Source organism: Lissotriton vulgaris, chromosome 6 (genome assembly GCF_964263255.1).
Source record: "Lissotriton vulgaris chromosome 6, aLisVul1.2, whole genome shotgun sequence".
NCBI lineage: Eukaryota > Metazoa > Chordata > Amphibia > Caudata > Salamandridae > Lissotriton > Lissotriton vulgaris.
The window spans coordinates 603560573-603578151 of record NC_141694.1 but is presented as its reverse complement, the minus strand read 5'-3'; the positions used below and the strand labels follow the sequence as shown (position 1 = coordinate 603578151).

At 46.0% G+C, this 17579-nt stretch overlaps 1 protein-coding gene across 1 annotated transcript in view; it reads right to left on the bottom strand.

Annotated features, from left to right (window-relative positions):
• Positions 1-17579, bottom strand: part of FAXC (failed axon connections homolog, metaxin like GST domain containing) — a 279788-nt gene that overhangs the window by 86514 nt on the left and 175695 nt on the right. Inside the window, exon 4 of the mRNA XM_086926626.1 lies at positions 13568-13785. Within this exon, the coding sequence (XP_086782752.1) occupies positions 13568-13785 (218 nt within the window). The remainder of the gene's footprint in view (positions 1-13567; positions 13786-17579) is intronic.

Sequence of the window (17579 nt, the reverse complement as noted above, 5' to 3'; positions counted from 1 at the left end):
CTTCCTTTCTTGCAGCCAGCAAAGCCAATAAAGAGCTGGTCATCCAAGCGACAGTCTTTAGTCCTGTCCAAGTAAAAAGACACCGCCCTCTTGGGGTCAAGACGGTGTAATCTCTCCTCCTCCTTGGAAGGGTGTGGGGGAGGATAAAAAGTAGGAAGGGTAATGGATTGACCAAGGTGGAAAGGAGTCACCACCTTTGGCAGAAAAGCAGCCCTGGTCCTAAGAACCATTCGATCAGCATGAATGGACAGGAATGGGGGCTTGGAACTAAGAGCTTGAAGCTCACTAACCCTCCTTGCCGAGGTTATTGCAACGAGGAAAACTGTTTTGAAAGTCAGGAGCCTCATAGGACATCTGTGAAGAGGCTCAAAAGGAGCACCCATTAAAAATGTCAAAACTAGATCCAAATCCCACTGAGGCACAATAAAAGGGATAGGAGGGAACTTATTAGTGAGGCCCTTCAAAAACCTCAAAACTATAGGAGATTTAAACAGAGAAGGCTGGTCAGGCAAACAGATAAACGCGGACAGCGCTGACAGATAACCTTTCACCGTGGCAACAGCAAGCCCCTGCTGTGCCAGAGAAAGGGCAAACTGGAGAACATCAGATAAATGGGCCCTCAAAGGGTCTATGGACTTCTCCCTGCACCAAACAACAAACTTAGACCACCTATAAGAATAGATGGACTTAGTGGAGTCACGCCTGGCTGACAAAATGACATCCACCACATCGTGAGGGAGAGAAAAAGAAATCAGGTTGCCCCGTTCAATCTCCAAGCATGAAGGTGTAATGTCTGGAGGTGGGGGTGTAGAACCTGCCCCTCCATCTGAGAGAGGAGATCTGCCCTGTGAGGGAGACGGAGCGGTGGGTGAGAGGAGAGGTGGAGAAGATCTGAGTACCACACCCTTCTTGGCCAATCCGGGGCAATCAATATGACTCGGGCCCGGTCTTGGCGAATTTTCCTCAGAACCCGAGGAATCAAAGGTATGGGAGGAAGCGCGTAAAGGAGTTGCGAGCTCCAACTCAACTGAAACGCGTCCCCCAAGGCTCCTTGCATCGGATACTGGAGACTGCAGAATGACAGGCAGTGAGCATTCTCGTGACTGGCGAACAGGTCCACCCGAGGAGTCCCCCACATCCGAAAGATGTCGTGAACTACCTCTGGATGGAGCCTCCACTCGTGATCGGCAGAGAACTGCCGACTGAGACTGTCTGCACGAACGTTCTGAACCCCGGCCAGATGATTTGCCATCAGACAAATCTGATGGTCCTGAACCCAGGACCAGAGACGCAGAGCCTCTCTGCAGAGACACTGTGACCCTACACCTCCCTGCTTGTTGACGTACCACATCGCGGTCGTGTTGTCCGTCAGGACCTGAACAGACTGACCGCGAAGGGAAGGGAGGAAGGTCTTGAGCGCCAGACGTATCGCCCGCAACTCTAGAAGGTTGATATGAAGCAACCTTTCCTCTGGAGACCAAAGACCTTTGACCTCCAGGTCCCCCGGGGAGCACCCCACCCGAGAGTGGACGCATCCGAAATCACTGTGGCAACCGATGGAGGAATCTGAAAAGGCTTCCCTTGAGACAGATTGCCTTCCACGCTCCACCAAGACAGATCCGCTGCAGTTTCTCCGGAGATCTTCACCGACTCCCTGAGATCTCCGTTGTGCTGATACCACTGCCTGCGGAGGCACCACTGGAGCGCCCTCATATGCCAGCGTGCATGGTTGACCAACAGAATGCATGAAGCCATCAGACCGAGCAGGCGAAGGACCTTCAGGACTGGAACGACCGCTCCATTGTAAAACAAAGGAATCATCTCCTGTATGTCGCGAATCCTTTGAGGGGGAGGGAATGCACGACACACAGTAGTGTCCAGTACCGCACCTATGAACAGGTTGCGCTGTGAGGGCACCAGGTGAGACTTGGGTACATTTATCGAAAAACCCAACCTGTGCAACAACTGAGTTGTCACTTGCAGATGATGGAGCACCTTCTCCGGCGACTCCGCTTTGATCAGCCAGTCGTCTAGATACGGAAACACATGTATCCCCGTTCTCCTGAGATGAGCTGCCACAACTGCCATCACCTTGGTGAAGACTCGAGGCGCAGTAGTAAGACCAAACGGAAGGACCACAAACTGGTAGTGTTGTGACCCAACCGTAAAACAGAGATACTTTCTGTGTGACTTCAAGATGGGAATATGAAAATACGCATCCTGCAAGTCGATCGACACCATCCAGTCTTCTTCCAGCAGCGCTTGAAGAACCTGTGCAAGAGTGAGCATCTTGAACTTCTCCTGTTTCAGGTAAAGGTTCAAGATCCTGAGATCCAGGATTGGCCGAAGCCTGCCATCTTTCTTGGGGATCAGGAAATACCGGGAGTAGCACCCCTGACCCCTTCCCTGCTCTGGAACCACCTCTATCGCACCTTTTCGGAACAGAGCCAGGACTTCTTCCTGCAGGAGAAGCATGTGGTCCTCCGAGCAATAACCCTGGCAAGGAGGGTAATTGGGAGGGAATTCCTGGAAAGGGAGTGCATACCCATTCTCTACAAGATTGAGAACCCAAAGATCGATGTTATTAATTCCCAATCTTGTAGAAAATGAGTAAGCCGACCCCCCACTGGGCCCACATGATCCGGAATGGCGGATCTAGGGCTGCTTTGCTGCGTTGGTCGGGGGTTGGGAAGGAGAGGAGGAGGAGGAGGAGGAAGATTGACGACCTCTAGGGCGGGATCTTTGCCTGCCCCTGTATGACTTGTACAGCGTATTCTGCTGTTGTTGAGGCTGCTGCTGGGATGGTCCGTAAGAACGAAAGGAAGATCTTCCAAACCCCCTGAAGCGTCTATCAGTAGTTCCTCTGGACTGAAGACCCAAAGATTTTGCAGTGGCCCTACTGTCCTTAAAACGTTCCAAGGCAGCATCAGCCTTCTTGCCAAACAATCCTGAGCCATCAAAAGGCAAGTCCATCAAAACAGACTGGACGTCTGCAGAGAACTCCGATGATTTAAGATAGGCAGCCCTCCTAGTGGCCACGGAGGAGCCCATGACCCTTGCCACCGAATCAGCAGTGTCCAGACCACTCTGAGTCATCTGTCTGGCAGCTGGTTGAGTGTCTGATATCACTTCCTGAAAATCCTTCCTGTCATCCTCAGGAATTTTCGGAATCAGCTGCTTGACAGAATCCATCAAGGCATGGATATACCTTCCCATCAGACACGATGCGTTGGTTGACTTTAACGCCATACTGGCTGATGAGAAAACCTTCTTGGCACTCTGATCTTGCTTCCTGGATTCCTTATCCCCAGGAACCTCTGGAAAAGCACCAGCAGATTTCTTTGAGCAGGCAGCTTGCACCACCAAACTCTCAGGCAAGGGATGAGTTGATAAAAACGCAGGGTCCTCAGGAGCAGCTCTGTATTTCCTCGCCACTATTCTAGAAACTGCAGGAGCAGATAAAGGTTTCTTCCAAACCTCATAGATGGGCTCAGATAAGGCCTCGTTGAAGGGTAACATAGGTTCAATAACTGACGAGGGTGAATGAAGATCCTCAGTTAAAATATTAGGTTTATAATCAGCAGTGGGCAGAGTAATATTCAATAAACTCGCTGCTTTTTTTATAACCGTGTGATAAGGCACCACATCCTTCGATGGAACATTTGACACTGAAGCCAATTCCCACTCAGGGGACAGTTCAAGCCCACTGGCCTCACACAAGTCTTCAAAAGGATCCTCAGAATCCTGTAACTCCCCTTCTTCAGTATCTGAATATTGATATCTTTCCTCTTCCAGAAGTCTCTGGGCCTTCCTCCGAGATCTTTCCTTCATAGCCGAAGTCAACGGATTCGGAATCGACTCCGACGGGGTCGGAGCCGGCGTCGAACCCGAAGTCGGATGAGGTTTTTCAATACGAGGTCGGGCAGAATCCTGCCTCGGAGTCGTAGGCATCGGCGTCGATGAGACTGGCGTCGACGGAGTCGGCGTCGTGCGCTTCGGCGTCGACGACACCGGTGGTGTCGGAAAATGCCAATGCGGTGGTATAGCCGGCATAAAAGGCATAAAGGGCGCAGGGGCGTAAGCCTGGGGAATACCCAAGTTGAATGCCATAGGACCCGTGGGACCAACAGGTGCACCAGACGGGAATATTGCCCTAGAATAGACACCAAACATGGCGTTCAGGAACTGAGAAGGATCCTGACCTGGAGCTGGAAATTCAGGATATGGATCTCTGGGTCGTTCCTGAGGAGGTGGAGTCGAAACAACGTCGGCCTCTTCACCGAGTCCAGGAACCGGGGTCGACGAACCCGCAGGTATCGGAACCTCGACTTCCCCAGCCCCCTGCTCCTCACCTTCATCCTCCTGACCAGAAGGATTGGATGGAACCGGAGAATGGACCTGCTTCTGAGATTCGGGTGAATCCGGATGTGAAGCCTCACCAACAGAGTTATGTTCCGACTCCGAAACCTCCACTTCCTTACTCAGAAGTTTGACCTGGGACTTCGGTCTTGAACTAGAGTCCTTTCCGGAGTGATGACGTGACTCATGGCTCCTCTTCTTATGTTTCTTCCTCGAAGACTTCGAAGTGTGAGCCGAAGACGACTCCGAGCCTGACCTCGAACGAGACCTTGACCTCGATCTCGACCTCGATCGACGAGTTTGAAAATTCGAAGACTTTTTAACTTTCTTATTTTTAAGTTTTGCCACAAGGAGTTTCGTCTCTCTTTCTCTTAGCGCCTTCGGAGTCATCTTCTTGCAGCAAGGACAGTCCTCGACGTCATGGTCGGAACTTAAACACCAAACACAGCATTCATGAGGATCGGTGATAGACATAGTCTTGCCACATTCGCCGCAAGCCTTAAATCCAGTTTTCTTCGACGACATTTAGAAGAATATAAAGATAGACACAATAATAGGATAATAGTAACAAAGTTACTGTAAAGCTACAGTACGATCCCTGAAAACCGTTAGCGTCGACGACGCGGAAAAAGGGAACTGATGTCATCACGCCGGCGTGGGCCTGTTATAGGCGTCGGTGACGTCAGCGGAGTCGTGAGCAGTGTCGTGCCTCTGTGACGTCCGGATCCACGTCGGCGTGAAGCTACAAAAAGAATTTCCGAATGCTGCTGACGCAAGGGGGATATTCACAAGGTGAGGAATCCACACGGCAGATGTATCTATCAGAATACACCCTTACTATACATGTTATGATGATAAATACCACCTCAGTAAAAATTAGCACCAATCACACAGTTTATATATATATTATATAGATATATATAATGCAGCTCCCTGGATTTTATACATAGTCTCTTCCGTGGCACCCCATCAGTGCCAATGCAGGCGAGAGATTTCGAGCCATAACTACTTTGGTACCAAATCCTCACTGAAGCTGTCCTTGTCCCCTAAGTACTGGCACCAACAGCAGACAGATGCAATGTACAAGTGGAAGATTTTGTGGGTTGTTCTATAGCGAGGAGGGCCCTTCTCCGGCTATCAATCAATACTGCATAATCTTGCACTTATTTCTTTAGTTATGTGTCCTAATGTATATATAGGTGTTACACATAATCATTACATTTGCTGAAAGTCATTTCTCAGCATTATCAATCAGCGTAAAACCAAACTATCTCTGGAAGCGACTTCCCTGTCTCTACTGGTACAATACCTGTCCCTGATGCACTGTTCTTACTACTAATCGGTTTTAAATCAGCTATCCTCTGAAGGGAGTAGAACAGTTATTTTTACCCAGTTCTGCATCACTAACAATCATCAACAATATGCATTCTGTCATGTTCCTTTGTTTGGTGACGTCTGCTGAGTTTTGGACATCATTAACAGGATGGTCAATTTAAAGCTTTGCATGATCAAACTATTGTTAATTCCACTGGTCTGAATAGTATGTGTAGGACAGGTTTGATTGTGGGCAGTCAGTGAGTTTAATAAACTAACCTGGCATATCTGCTGGGAAACAATAGATGAACATGTAAACGTCAAGCCACCGCAGATATTCCCAATCGCATACTCTGATGTCTGCATTTTCCCTCACCTACAGATCTCCAATGTATATCTAAGACACCACTCCATCTGCATCATTCACCACCATGGAACTAGAGTCTGGATGCTTAGAAATGGGTGTCAGGTATTATAAATACACAAACGAAATCAATATAAATGTAATCAAGCGGTAGTGGGTGTCTGAGATGAGCCCTATTCTGGAGCTCAATATCATTGCTAAGGATAAAAGGTGCTCAAGGATATGCTGGTTACGAGCATAAGGAACAGATTTAGAAAATTACCCGTAAATACGCACCAGCAAATTTTCACATTTGCCTGGGTCAAGATTCACAAATTTCAAATAATCACAGACAAACATTTCTAAGAGAAGTCATGGAAACCTGAAATAGTTGAAGTATTCCAAAAGTACCCTTGAAAAAGCTTTCCGACATCCTAATTACGCCCAGGCGAAGGTTGCCCTGCATGTAATAGAGTGAAACGGAGCATTCACAAATCTGACTTTATCAGTGCAAATTATATTTTTTTCTCCACCAAGAAAATACTTTTTAATGTAGAGAATCCTGCAGTCCCACCAATTTTGTGGATGCCTACTTTCAGTTCCCACCCTGGAAGAGTATTTACTCTGAATATGATGCTGATCCCTTCTCATTCCAACCCTCTAAATAGATACAACCCTGCACTTAACACAGTGAAACTGCAACCGTTGCCAGGGTGGGAATGGGCTGTGCATAGGTTTGTGATGTGAACAGCCGCAAATGTGGCATTCTCACCCTTTGCAGGGAGCTTGCCGGGAAACATCCACTCATCACCACTCGTAAGAGATTTACACATCTGTAATATTACACCATATAGGGGTATTACACATGTGCTAATCAATGTAGAAATGCAAATTTGTTTTTTTTGTGAATTGAATATACTAGTAAATTATGTGTACGTTGAGCTTCAATGTGCAAGGGACTTTGGGCCAGATGTAGGTCGGTCGGTAATGGCCGAAAATCGGTATTTTCGGCCGTTACCGACCGGTATACATGATTTGACATGTAGGTGCACTATTTTACCGAATCGGTAACTTTACCGAATCGGTAAAGTTACCGATTCTGTAAAATACAGAATCGGTAACTTTACCGATTCGGTAAAGTTACCGATTCGGTAAAATACCGATTCGGTAATTTTACCGATTCGGAGCCACCCATATGTAGGTGGGACTCTTCAGAGTCCCAGGAGCCTTAACAAATCGGTATTTTACCATCAAATCCTATTTGATGGTAAAATAACGATTCCGGTGTGCATGCACATGTGTGCATGCACACCTATGCCATGTGACAGGCAGACCTGCCCTTAGGGCAGGTATGCCTGCCACATGGCACCCGTGCCTGTTTTGGGGGTGCCAGAGGGTGTCAAAGTGACACCCCCTGCACCCTTGAGAAATTCGGTATTTACCGATTCGGTAAATACCGAATCGGTAATGTCCATTCATTCCTATGGGCTTCAAAGCCCATAGGAATGAATGGGCATTACCGATTCGGTATTTACCGAATCGGTAAATACCGAATTCATCCGATTCGGTATTCCAGCACATCTGGAATACCTACATATCGGACCCATTGATTTACCGATTTTAAATTACCGAATCGGTAAAATTCGGTAATTTAAAATCGGTAAATCAATTTTACCTACATCGGGGCCCTAGTGACTCTGGAATTGAGAGTGTATCTCTGTCACAATTGAGAAAGAAATGCACTCTAACTTTATCAATGTCTAGCTGAGAGATTCTAAGTGGATTTTGCATAAACAGCTGGATAACTGGCGAGAAACATCACATTGCATTGAGAAATTGAGGAAGGATCACTGGGAAGTGGCCAAAGGGCATCATACACTTCTCTGACTTTTGTCAGAGATGGCAAGCATAGAAGTTGCAATTGGTGAGGTAGACCTATAGTCCTACCTGTATACATGACTCTGACATCCATACGCTCCTAAGTTTCTTCAAAACCACCATCCCTTTTCTAAACAGTATATAAAACCTAATAAAATGTCCTTTCAATGAGTGCTGCACATGATCCAAGGATGCATAATCATTTTATTGTCCCTGTAAATTCCTGTGTCTTAAACATCCATTTCTCTTGTTGCATAAGTGAATTGCCAAAATCAGATATGCTGACTATGACAACAGGTTACATTATAGGGATTGCAGTCTGTTATATCACACAAAGGGGCCAAGAGTTGGGTTGTAGTTGTAAGTTGTTGGGCTTCGTGAGGAAATGGTGTATCCAGAAGAGAATAAAAGTGTGAATTAATCCATCATACTATCCCTATAGAGAAGGACATTTCCCCATTTAATTCCTCCCAGCAATAAGCACTTACCCAGAAATCAAAGGTGTCAATCACCTGCCAGGCCTAAACGCTGTAAAGGAGCAGTATACATGATATAAGGCATGGGTACTCACAAACTTTCTCTCGGGGGCCAAATTTACAGTGTGGTTTGTGTCCGAGGGCCGCACCGGTGGGGGCGGGGTCAGTGGGGAAGGGGCGGGGCTAGAGCAACAAAAAAAACTGTGACCATGAGGTTGATCATAGGTCCCTGCAGCGGACGCCTTCGTCTACTGAGCCACCAGACCCAGCATAGACACACATCTCTCTCCCTCTCCCCCTCTCCCTCTCACTCCCCCTCTCTCTCTCTCTCTCTCTCCCTCCCTCCCTCTCTCTCTCCCTCCCTCTCTCCCTCTCCCTCTCTGACTCTCTGTCTCCCTCTGACTCTCTGTCTCCCTCTGACTCTCTGTCTCCCTCTCACTCCCTCTGTCTCCATCTCTCCCTCTGTCTCCATCTCTCCCTCTGTCTCACTCACTCTTACTCTCTCACTCCCTCTCTTCCTGTTTCACTCACTCTGACTCTCTCCCTCCCTACCTCTGTCTACCTCCCTCCCTCCCCCTGTCTCCCTCCCTCTGTCTCCCTCCCTCTCTCTGTCTCCCTCCCTCCCTTTCCCTCGCTCTCCCTCCCTTTCCCTCCCTCCCTTTCCCTCTCCCTCTCTTTCCCTCCCTCTGTCTCCCTCCCTCTGTCTGCCTTCCTTTCCCTCCCTCACTCTCCTTCCCTCCCTCGCTCTCCTTCCCTCCCTCCCTCGCTCTACTTCCCTCCCTAGCTCTCCCTCCCCCCTCGCTCTCCCTCCCCCTCGCTCTCCCTCCCTCCCTCGCACTCCCTCCCTCCCTCGTAATGGAATTCATTTTTCATATGGTTTTGTCTGTGTTTAATCCTTAAAACACAAGCAATCACTGGCAGTGGCGCAAGGCTAATAGCTTGTTTTTAAACTTGTTGAAAGATGCGGAAGATGCGTTCCTTCTCTCACCCTCACCTCTCCCCCAAAAACACACAAGCTGCTCTCTCGGGACCCGATCTCCCATGCCAGTGCTTTAATGGATGGAAAAGGTGGTGGTGTCTCCAAAAGGGGTATTTAGGTGTAACTAGGAAATCTTGGAAAAATTATGGGTTGGGCCTAAACGGGACCTAAACTCTGCATGCCACCTGACAAGTATTCTAGGCACCTTTATGTGTGATGTCTGGTAGTGCTTATAAAACCATCATACTTCAGGTAACACAAAAACCTAAAACATGCCGATCCATTATCTGTACCAATGCTTGTTAGCACAGATTTTTGTTCTATGTCACATGAAGGAGTAACTCACTTTCTTCCTGTCACATCACTTCCTGCTGCAGGCCCCCTCTCTCTGTCATTCACGTACAACCTGTGCGCCACTCATCCACATATTTCACGCCATCTGCACCACTGTCTTTCACTCTCTCCTACACATCCTTCCTTATAACTCCTCCTCCTCAACATCGCCTTTCACACGCCCCACATTTTCTTTTCCATTGGCACTGTCCCTATTTTGACAGCTGCATACCACCATACACTTTCCCATAGAATCGCCATTACAATTGGCCCACATGTGGCCATCGTTCTGGGCGCCCAGCAGAGAGGCCAAGGATTGGATGAGCATTTAGTTAGAACACCGTTATGCGAGTCTCTGTCAGAAAGTCGAACTGCCTTCAGCCTCAGCTGCAGTTCTCAATCATGCCCAGTCATGAACAGTCACCCACACCCTGAACTCACACAGACACCTTGAGGTGACTGGGCTTGCAGTGCGGTTATGCAAGATTCGTGCAACATTACTGAAACCCATCTGAGATATGAACATATTCTAAGGAAATAGAGGCGCACACAAAGTTCACCATTAAATAAAGCGAACGAGCTTTAACAGGGACCAACTGGGGGCATCTGGAAGGCTGAGGACTTCTACAGCTTCACGAAGCTAGCCACGTGGTCTCTAGGCTCTGAAGTGAGGCGGGTGTAAACTCGGGACCCCCCTCCCGCACCTGCTATCACCCAATACTCTCTCACCCTGGAGTTATCGTATCCCGGCATCTCTTGAGTGACTCTACCATGCCAGTTTACACGTGCTCGTGTTGTTAGCGGAGGGCTCGCTGTACTGCACCGTGTCTCCTAGCAGAGCCAGCCTGGGCTTGGGGCATAATTAGTCGTGTGCTCTGCGCCAAAACCCAAAAGGGGTATCTGTGCCAGTTTACAGTTGTCGCCTGTAGGGGGTATGATAGAAGTTCATTAGTGGGAAGGCGCACCTGCTCGCTGGACTTGCCCACATCGCCATCTCGTGATGACTTCTTCGCCCACTTTAGAATGAAGTACCCCAGGGCAAGAGTGGCACGTATGACCTTTTAAAGTGCCCCATGGAGCACGCAGTGCATACGAAGTGTGGGAGCTGGTTCACTGCCCTGTTGAAATGACCGTTGGCACTGCCAACTTTGTACCATGGCACACAAATGCAAGGGTATCTCCACACAGATTCGAGTGAGAACTGGGTTGGAAAGGTGGCTAGCAGGACTTCATTTCCTGATATACAATCCCATTGGCACTGCCAGGATCCCCCGGCACAAGAATCATAGACGTGCCAGCTGATCAGTTATTACTTTGAAGTGTCAGAAAGGCTGTAGGGAGGGGCTCCGTCCGTGATGCCCCTTGCCCATCACTAGACGCCTCTGCCAGCTAGAGACGTGCCCCCCTTCATGGAGCTGGCGCCTGGGTTGCTGTGGTGACCCCGCGCCCAGCCTCATGGTTCCCGAAGACTGTGGTCGCAGGCTTGTTCCAGCCACGGAGCTGGTGGGCACTTGTACACGTCCTCCTCAGCGGGCTGGGCCCTGGTAGACGTCTCTGCTTATTCTAAGCTAGCACCGCTACATTCTCAAGTGCCGCGAAGCAGCTCCCGGCTGCACGTGGCACTATACCAAAGGAATGATATAAACGGGCGCAGTAAGGAGAGGGCTGAAATGGTGAGGTGGTGGGGCCAGAGATGCCCCGTGACATTGTGTCTGCGCGTGTGGTAGTGCCGAGGGCACCCTTTCCAGGAGGTGGGTATCAGCGGAGAGGGCAGAGGCATCTGAGACAGGGTTACGGGGAGCTCGGGAGAAGGGAGCCTGAGCTCCCCACTCACGTCCTCCGTTTTTACGACTTTTCTTACTTTTTGGCCTCGCTGTTTCTTTTTAGGCGGTCCGAGACCCCCGTGTGCCATGTAACGCTATGTACAATTAAATGTAGTTATTAACCTGTTGCTAATGCCTGCTTGTGCCTCATTCAGTCCCTCCACCTTTTCTCTGACTGCCTCCTTCTCGTGACCCTGCCTGTGTCTCCCCCCCCCCCCCCCCTGTGACAGCTTCCAGGCGCGCTCACAGCCGCACCCAAGCATTTCACAGGTCTTCAAAAGACCATTAGCATGTTGATGAGGCTATTTTCACCTCACAGCTCTCCTGCAGCCCCATTCTGACTACGGCGGAAATCGCCCGGCCCCCACAGGCAGCAGAGTCTATGAGTCGAGCTCTGGTTGCAGACAGCCTTTAATTTAAAAAAAACAACTCGGGTACGATGTCTGAAAGGTCCGCGGGCCGCCAGGGAAGGCTTGCCGGGCCGCCACTGGCCCGCGGGCCGTACTATGAGTACCCCTGATATAAGGGATAAAGTACCCCCTGCAGTACATTATAAGGTATTGCAAATCACAGAGGAGTTCCATAACCATATAGAGGAACTAGGCCAAAGGCCGAGTTTCTTTATAAGGTTATAGGACCCTGAGGTGACCTTCAATCTCCTTATCATGGACACCAGGAGGTGCTTTTATACTAAATAATACATAGTCTTGCCATCACCTTTCCGAAAAACCTTTTAAAACCTTGCTGCATAGTTCTTCCATATGAAAGACTGAACATGTTTGCAAACATGAAGAATAAAAATAAAACCTCTAGTGCACAATTAAATCCATCAAAAACCTGTTAGGATATTTGTGGCAAACAGATATTAGAAACAGTTCAATACAAGTCAGGTTTTTTGTTTTTTTTTAAAAAGCTGAAGTAGCTTAGAATGTGTAGAAACATGCAGAAAGATTCTAGCTTTCTCTAAGTAGTGCAAAAAATACACAAATTCTCTCTGCTTGTCAACTATTAAAATTGAGCAGAAGAAAGAAAAGTATTGTTCTGTTTTTGTTGCTTCAAACAGCTGCTTCAATTATGCTTAGTGTCCTGACCTGCCTTTCACCTCCCCTGCTGGCTCTGACAGCAGGCACCAAGACATCAGAACTCGACTGTAATTACTTATAAAAGTCGAGTTCTTGACATATTTTCTTTATAATCGGCAACTGGGTGCTTCACAAATCGCCGATTATAAAGAAATTAGAGACTGACATTTACACAGAGATTACAGAATCCTATGTCTTATAGGGACATTACAGTTTCATTGTGGTTGACTCTCTGCTTTAGTCTTTCAAAGAAAGCTAACGGATGCCAAATATCAAGCTCCAATTTGATAATATTCCAAACAAATTAATCTTAGTGGCGCTGGCACTCTCCTAGGCTAATTTACAAACCCAAGTACGGGATTTCTTACAGAAAATGGAGCAGCCAAAAGTCCTGCTTTCACTCAAAGTAACACACAATCAGTTCTGCCTCTACTATACCGCCAGGTAAGACAAAAACATTAGGGTGCCACATCGTGGTGGTCACAAATTACTAAAAAGGTCAACATTGGAGAAGTGTGGCTCACTGGTTAGAGCAGGCAGACCCTGAAGCAGAGATCAGACCCGGGACCAGGGTTCAATTCCTGACGCGGCAGGGTCTTGAGCTCAAATGTCCACGGACTCGATAATTCTCGCTTCGGTGCCTGACCTAATCATGGGTTCACACTCTGCAACTCTGGGCATTAAGCTTGCTTAATCTCTACAACGGCGCCCCCGCGGCGGGATGCCTGGCTTTCACCTTGGGGATGCCCTGTAGGGGCTATCTCACAGGGAAAAGCCAGAACGGGTTCCCAAGGCAAGCGCTTAGAGACCCCTGGGTGATAAGCGCTATATAAATCCAATATACAATACAATACTATACAACATTTATCTTTTATCAGTCCATGGCGAGTGCCCAAGCAATGAGCGTTGAAAATCATGGATTTGTTCATGCTTACAATTTCCAACAGACTGCGTCCAGGCAGGAGCTGAAAATGTCTTACCCAAAAGTCCGGCTAGCGAGCGCATATCTTTCTCCATCAGCATGTAGATCTCCTCCTCAGAAAACCGCCCGATCCCTTGGCCATACATTTCCCGCTTCACAATTCCCTTGGTGAGGTGGCACAGAATCCATCTTAGCAGGTCGCTAAATGGGCCAACGACAGAGAGCATCTTCTGGGTCTCATGGAGATTGTTTACCCACTGGCAGTAGGCCAAGGTCCTGAAATGAGAATTACAGATTTTATTTGTCTACAAAGTGCCAAAATGTTTAACTGGCAATGCTAAAGTACTAGCTGTATAACGGGTTCTTATGGTATTTGTGCCCAGGGCTGGACTGGCCATAGCAGGCATTGCGCGTTTGCCAGAAAGGCTGGAAGGGTGGGGTATCGTTTTTGAGCAATGCAGCAATATAGGCCCCCAGTAAAAAAAGCAGCTCTGCTGGGGCAAGTTTTGCTAAGCAGCAGTGCTTTACACTCACTTATTTCCCCGGGGCAGGGGCGGTCCGATAAAATTGCCAGGGCTGCTTTGGGTTCCCAGTCCGGCCTGTTTGTGCCTGTTTTATTGTTAATGCCAATTCAGAACTCAGTTAAAACAGTACCCTCTACAATATTGTATACACTTGTGCCACCGATTGGTGTACAGATTGAGAAAAATTACAAAATAACAAGGAAAAAGTGGCACAAAACTATTTGTGCGTTGTATGTGCCACTTTTTTCTGCAAGGCCGATATTCAGTAAAAAAGACACTGGAAATATGGTGCAATCAGTGATGAAATGTCCAAATATTTGCACGTGATTTCGCACTAGTCTTTAACCACATTACCTTCCACACCTTCAAAGCAAGAGGGCAGGAGTGGCTATATTAATTCTAAAACATACAATCAGCAACATTTCTAAAGGTGTTTACATCAATAACAAGAAAAAACAAGCATTTGCAAAGGCAATAAGTCTGGCATTGGCTGCTATGCTTTTGGCTTTTTAAAGGTCTATTTTGTTTGCCGTGGATTTTGTACAATTTTACTATTTGGGGAGCTGCCAGACCTCCATGGATATAAAAAATAATGGCTAAAGTCATAAATATATTTTAGTCTCAAAAAGCACACATTGCCAACCCTGGCGCTCATGTGAACTTTTTTGTGCTGGTATGTTATCTATGAAATAGCAGCATACCATCACTCAAGTTAGCCAATGGCTGTCATGGGTTGAACCACTGCACCCTGCTACTGCTGGGGCAGAATTAAAATGTGAATGACAAAACAACAGACAAATGGGTAAAGAGGCCTGGTTGAAATCTCCTACAAGTATATTTTACATATAATTTCAGTAAAATGTAAATATCTTCGCTAACACCACATCTAAAATTGATGTCTCGGTGGCCTTTCTCAATGCAGGTCAGTAAAAGAAATTACTAGCTTTTAGAGGGCAAATGAGACACGAATTGGGAGTCGCCTAGTCCCAAGGTGGAAGAGGTCGACAATAAATAAAGAACTTTAATGAGACTTATATGAAGGTATAACTGACTTAAGTATTGTTTAACAAAGAAGTCATACAAATTAGGTAGACAAACAAAGCTGACCATTGAGGAGAAGCTAGGAACCGAAAACCATGGAAAGTGGGAGCTGTCCGAGAGTGACTACATCTCCTTCCATAACCCCGTCTACCATTAACTCACCAATTTCACCTTGTCTTCTATTGCCTCCTCAGCCTATTTTAACATTTAACTTACCATTACACTGAGACTAGCCACTTGGTTGGACCTTTAAATTTTCATTTATGTCTTACCCTGACTTAAGCCATACCCATCAGTAAAAATATTCAGTTAATTTAGTTCAATTAGTAAGCTGGTTTTAATGAAATTATTTAAAACCATATAATTTCACTGTATTGCTTTTGCTATCTTTGACTCTAAACTTACATTATAATAAGCGTCTAAATATCTGTGTTAATATATTTAAATGATTTACTTTAATTTTAATTAATTTTAATTATCTGTCTTGCCCCTCAACCTTTCCTTTACTCTTCCCCTTATAAATAAACAAATGTATCATTTTATTTAAATACATCAATTAAATTTATATTATATTATATTAAGCCATCCTTAGCCAAACTGTAATGCTAATGCTACACATAACTAATATTAAATATATTATTTTTTAAATTATAGTTAATTTTTTACCTAATATGGTACCTTTGCCCTAGCATGCTTATCCTAGCCCTAATGCTAACCAATGTGTATTATATAGAAAACACAGAAACCTTAGCCTAACCCTAATAAAACATGAATGCTTCCAACAAATAAAGGAACATTGTTTATTTTATTTAATTCAAAGGAATATAACGCATGTTGAATTATTTGTAAATGAGGAACCCTTTCCCTTAACCAAATTCTCATTCTAACACTATCCCATACTAATTGTGATTATTTTTTTACATTCATTTCAATAATAGTGTAGTCAATTATTTTTAAATGAATCTAATTGCAGTTACATAAAATAAAAAAATAATGAAATATGTCAATATTTTTACTTCTTTTTGATTAGGCTATAGTACAGAAGGTAAGGGTCAGTACAGGTAATATTGGAAAGGTAATCAATTTGTGCCGGTGCTTGCAGGTGATGGACACTCATTTCTGTTTACTAGAGCTTATTTTTCATCCTAAGACGTTGAGAGCAAGATAGAGGAAGGCAGAAAAGGGAGAAAGAAGGAGGAAGAGGTGTATAGGAAAACAGGAAGTGTATGGTTGTGGAAGAAACAGGCATTATTGGAACGAAAATTAGGCTGACTTGGTGTTTGGCCATCTGGTATTTAGCAGCGTAGGTGGTGGACTCCTAAGAAACATTCTGGGCCTCTCTGTTTATTTATTTATTCATATTTGGTACTGGAGTTGCATTTGTAAGTAGTTGTTGTGAAGAAAACCGTAGTGGACAGCAAACATTAATATTTTGACTTAGTTTTTTAACTGATTGGCAATAATGCTATACATGTTTATCAGTTAGGCATTGCCCATCCTTGTTGCACTCCTTCAGTCCAAAATGGAGGCAGTGCCAGAACTGTCTCTGGGCCTTATTTAGAGTTTGGTGGATACGTGATTCCACCCAAAAAATGGGAGATGTCCTGTCCATCCTATTGAGAGAGTATTGGAAACCTATGCACGTTAAATAGGGCAGACAGAACATTCGCTTTTTTGGCAAAGGTCCCACAGTCGCCAAACTCTAAAACAGGCCCTTTATACTTTAGGAAGTCTGTATGCAGTACGAAAAAGTATTAGTTCATTTTAAACCTTTCTCCGGATAATACAGTGGATTACCCTGTATTTAGCAAACACGAATGGAGCCCTTTCAATTGGCATTTTTTACAAGATTCACATGCACAGTTATTGTTAAGTACATACATTAATCAAACACAGTAGCACAGCCTCACGCCTAGTTAAATGGCAAATGAAAGGGGGATACTAGATTGCTCCAACAAGCAACAAAATGTTGAGCACTTGCAAAAAAGTAATTGAGGATCCAACTATACGCCTGGAACATTACCACAAACCTCCACGATGCAGTCAACAAACACGTAAGACCCCCACAACAAGCACAATCGGATCACTCTCCAACACATACACAGATTTGGGACTCGTGATCACATTTGCAAACACCTTATCAGTCCTCCAATGAACACTTTGTAGATTGGCCAACACTAGATAATCTCGCACATAGGGCACCTACAAGCAATTGAGCCATGCTGGGCATGGTTTACTGCAAAATAAATGAAGGAAAGATGTCTCTGTGCATTGTGGAACCAATGGCACTTGTTTTAGGTTCTCTCTGTCCCTGTACAGACTGAATATATTCAAGGGTATCAGTTCACATCTTTTTGTTAATTAACTGTGGGAGGTGACCTCACGCTGCCCTCTGCCAATGTGCACATGATTAGCATTCCTCTTCATTTCAAAGTGTTTGAAGGAACAATATCCGTATTTTCAGTTGAAATGATAGCTTTAAAGACAAAGGGGGATATTTATTAA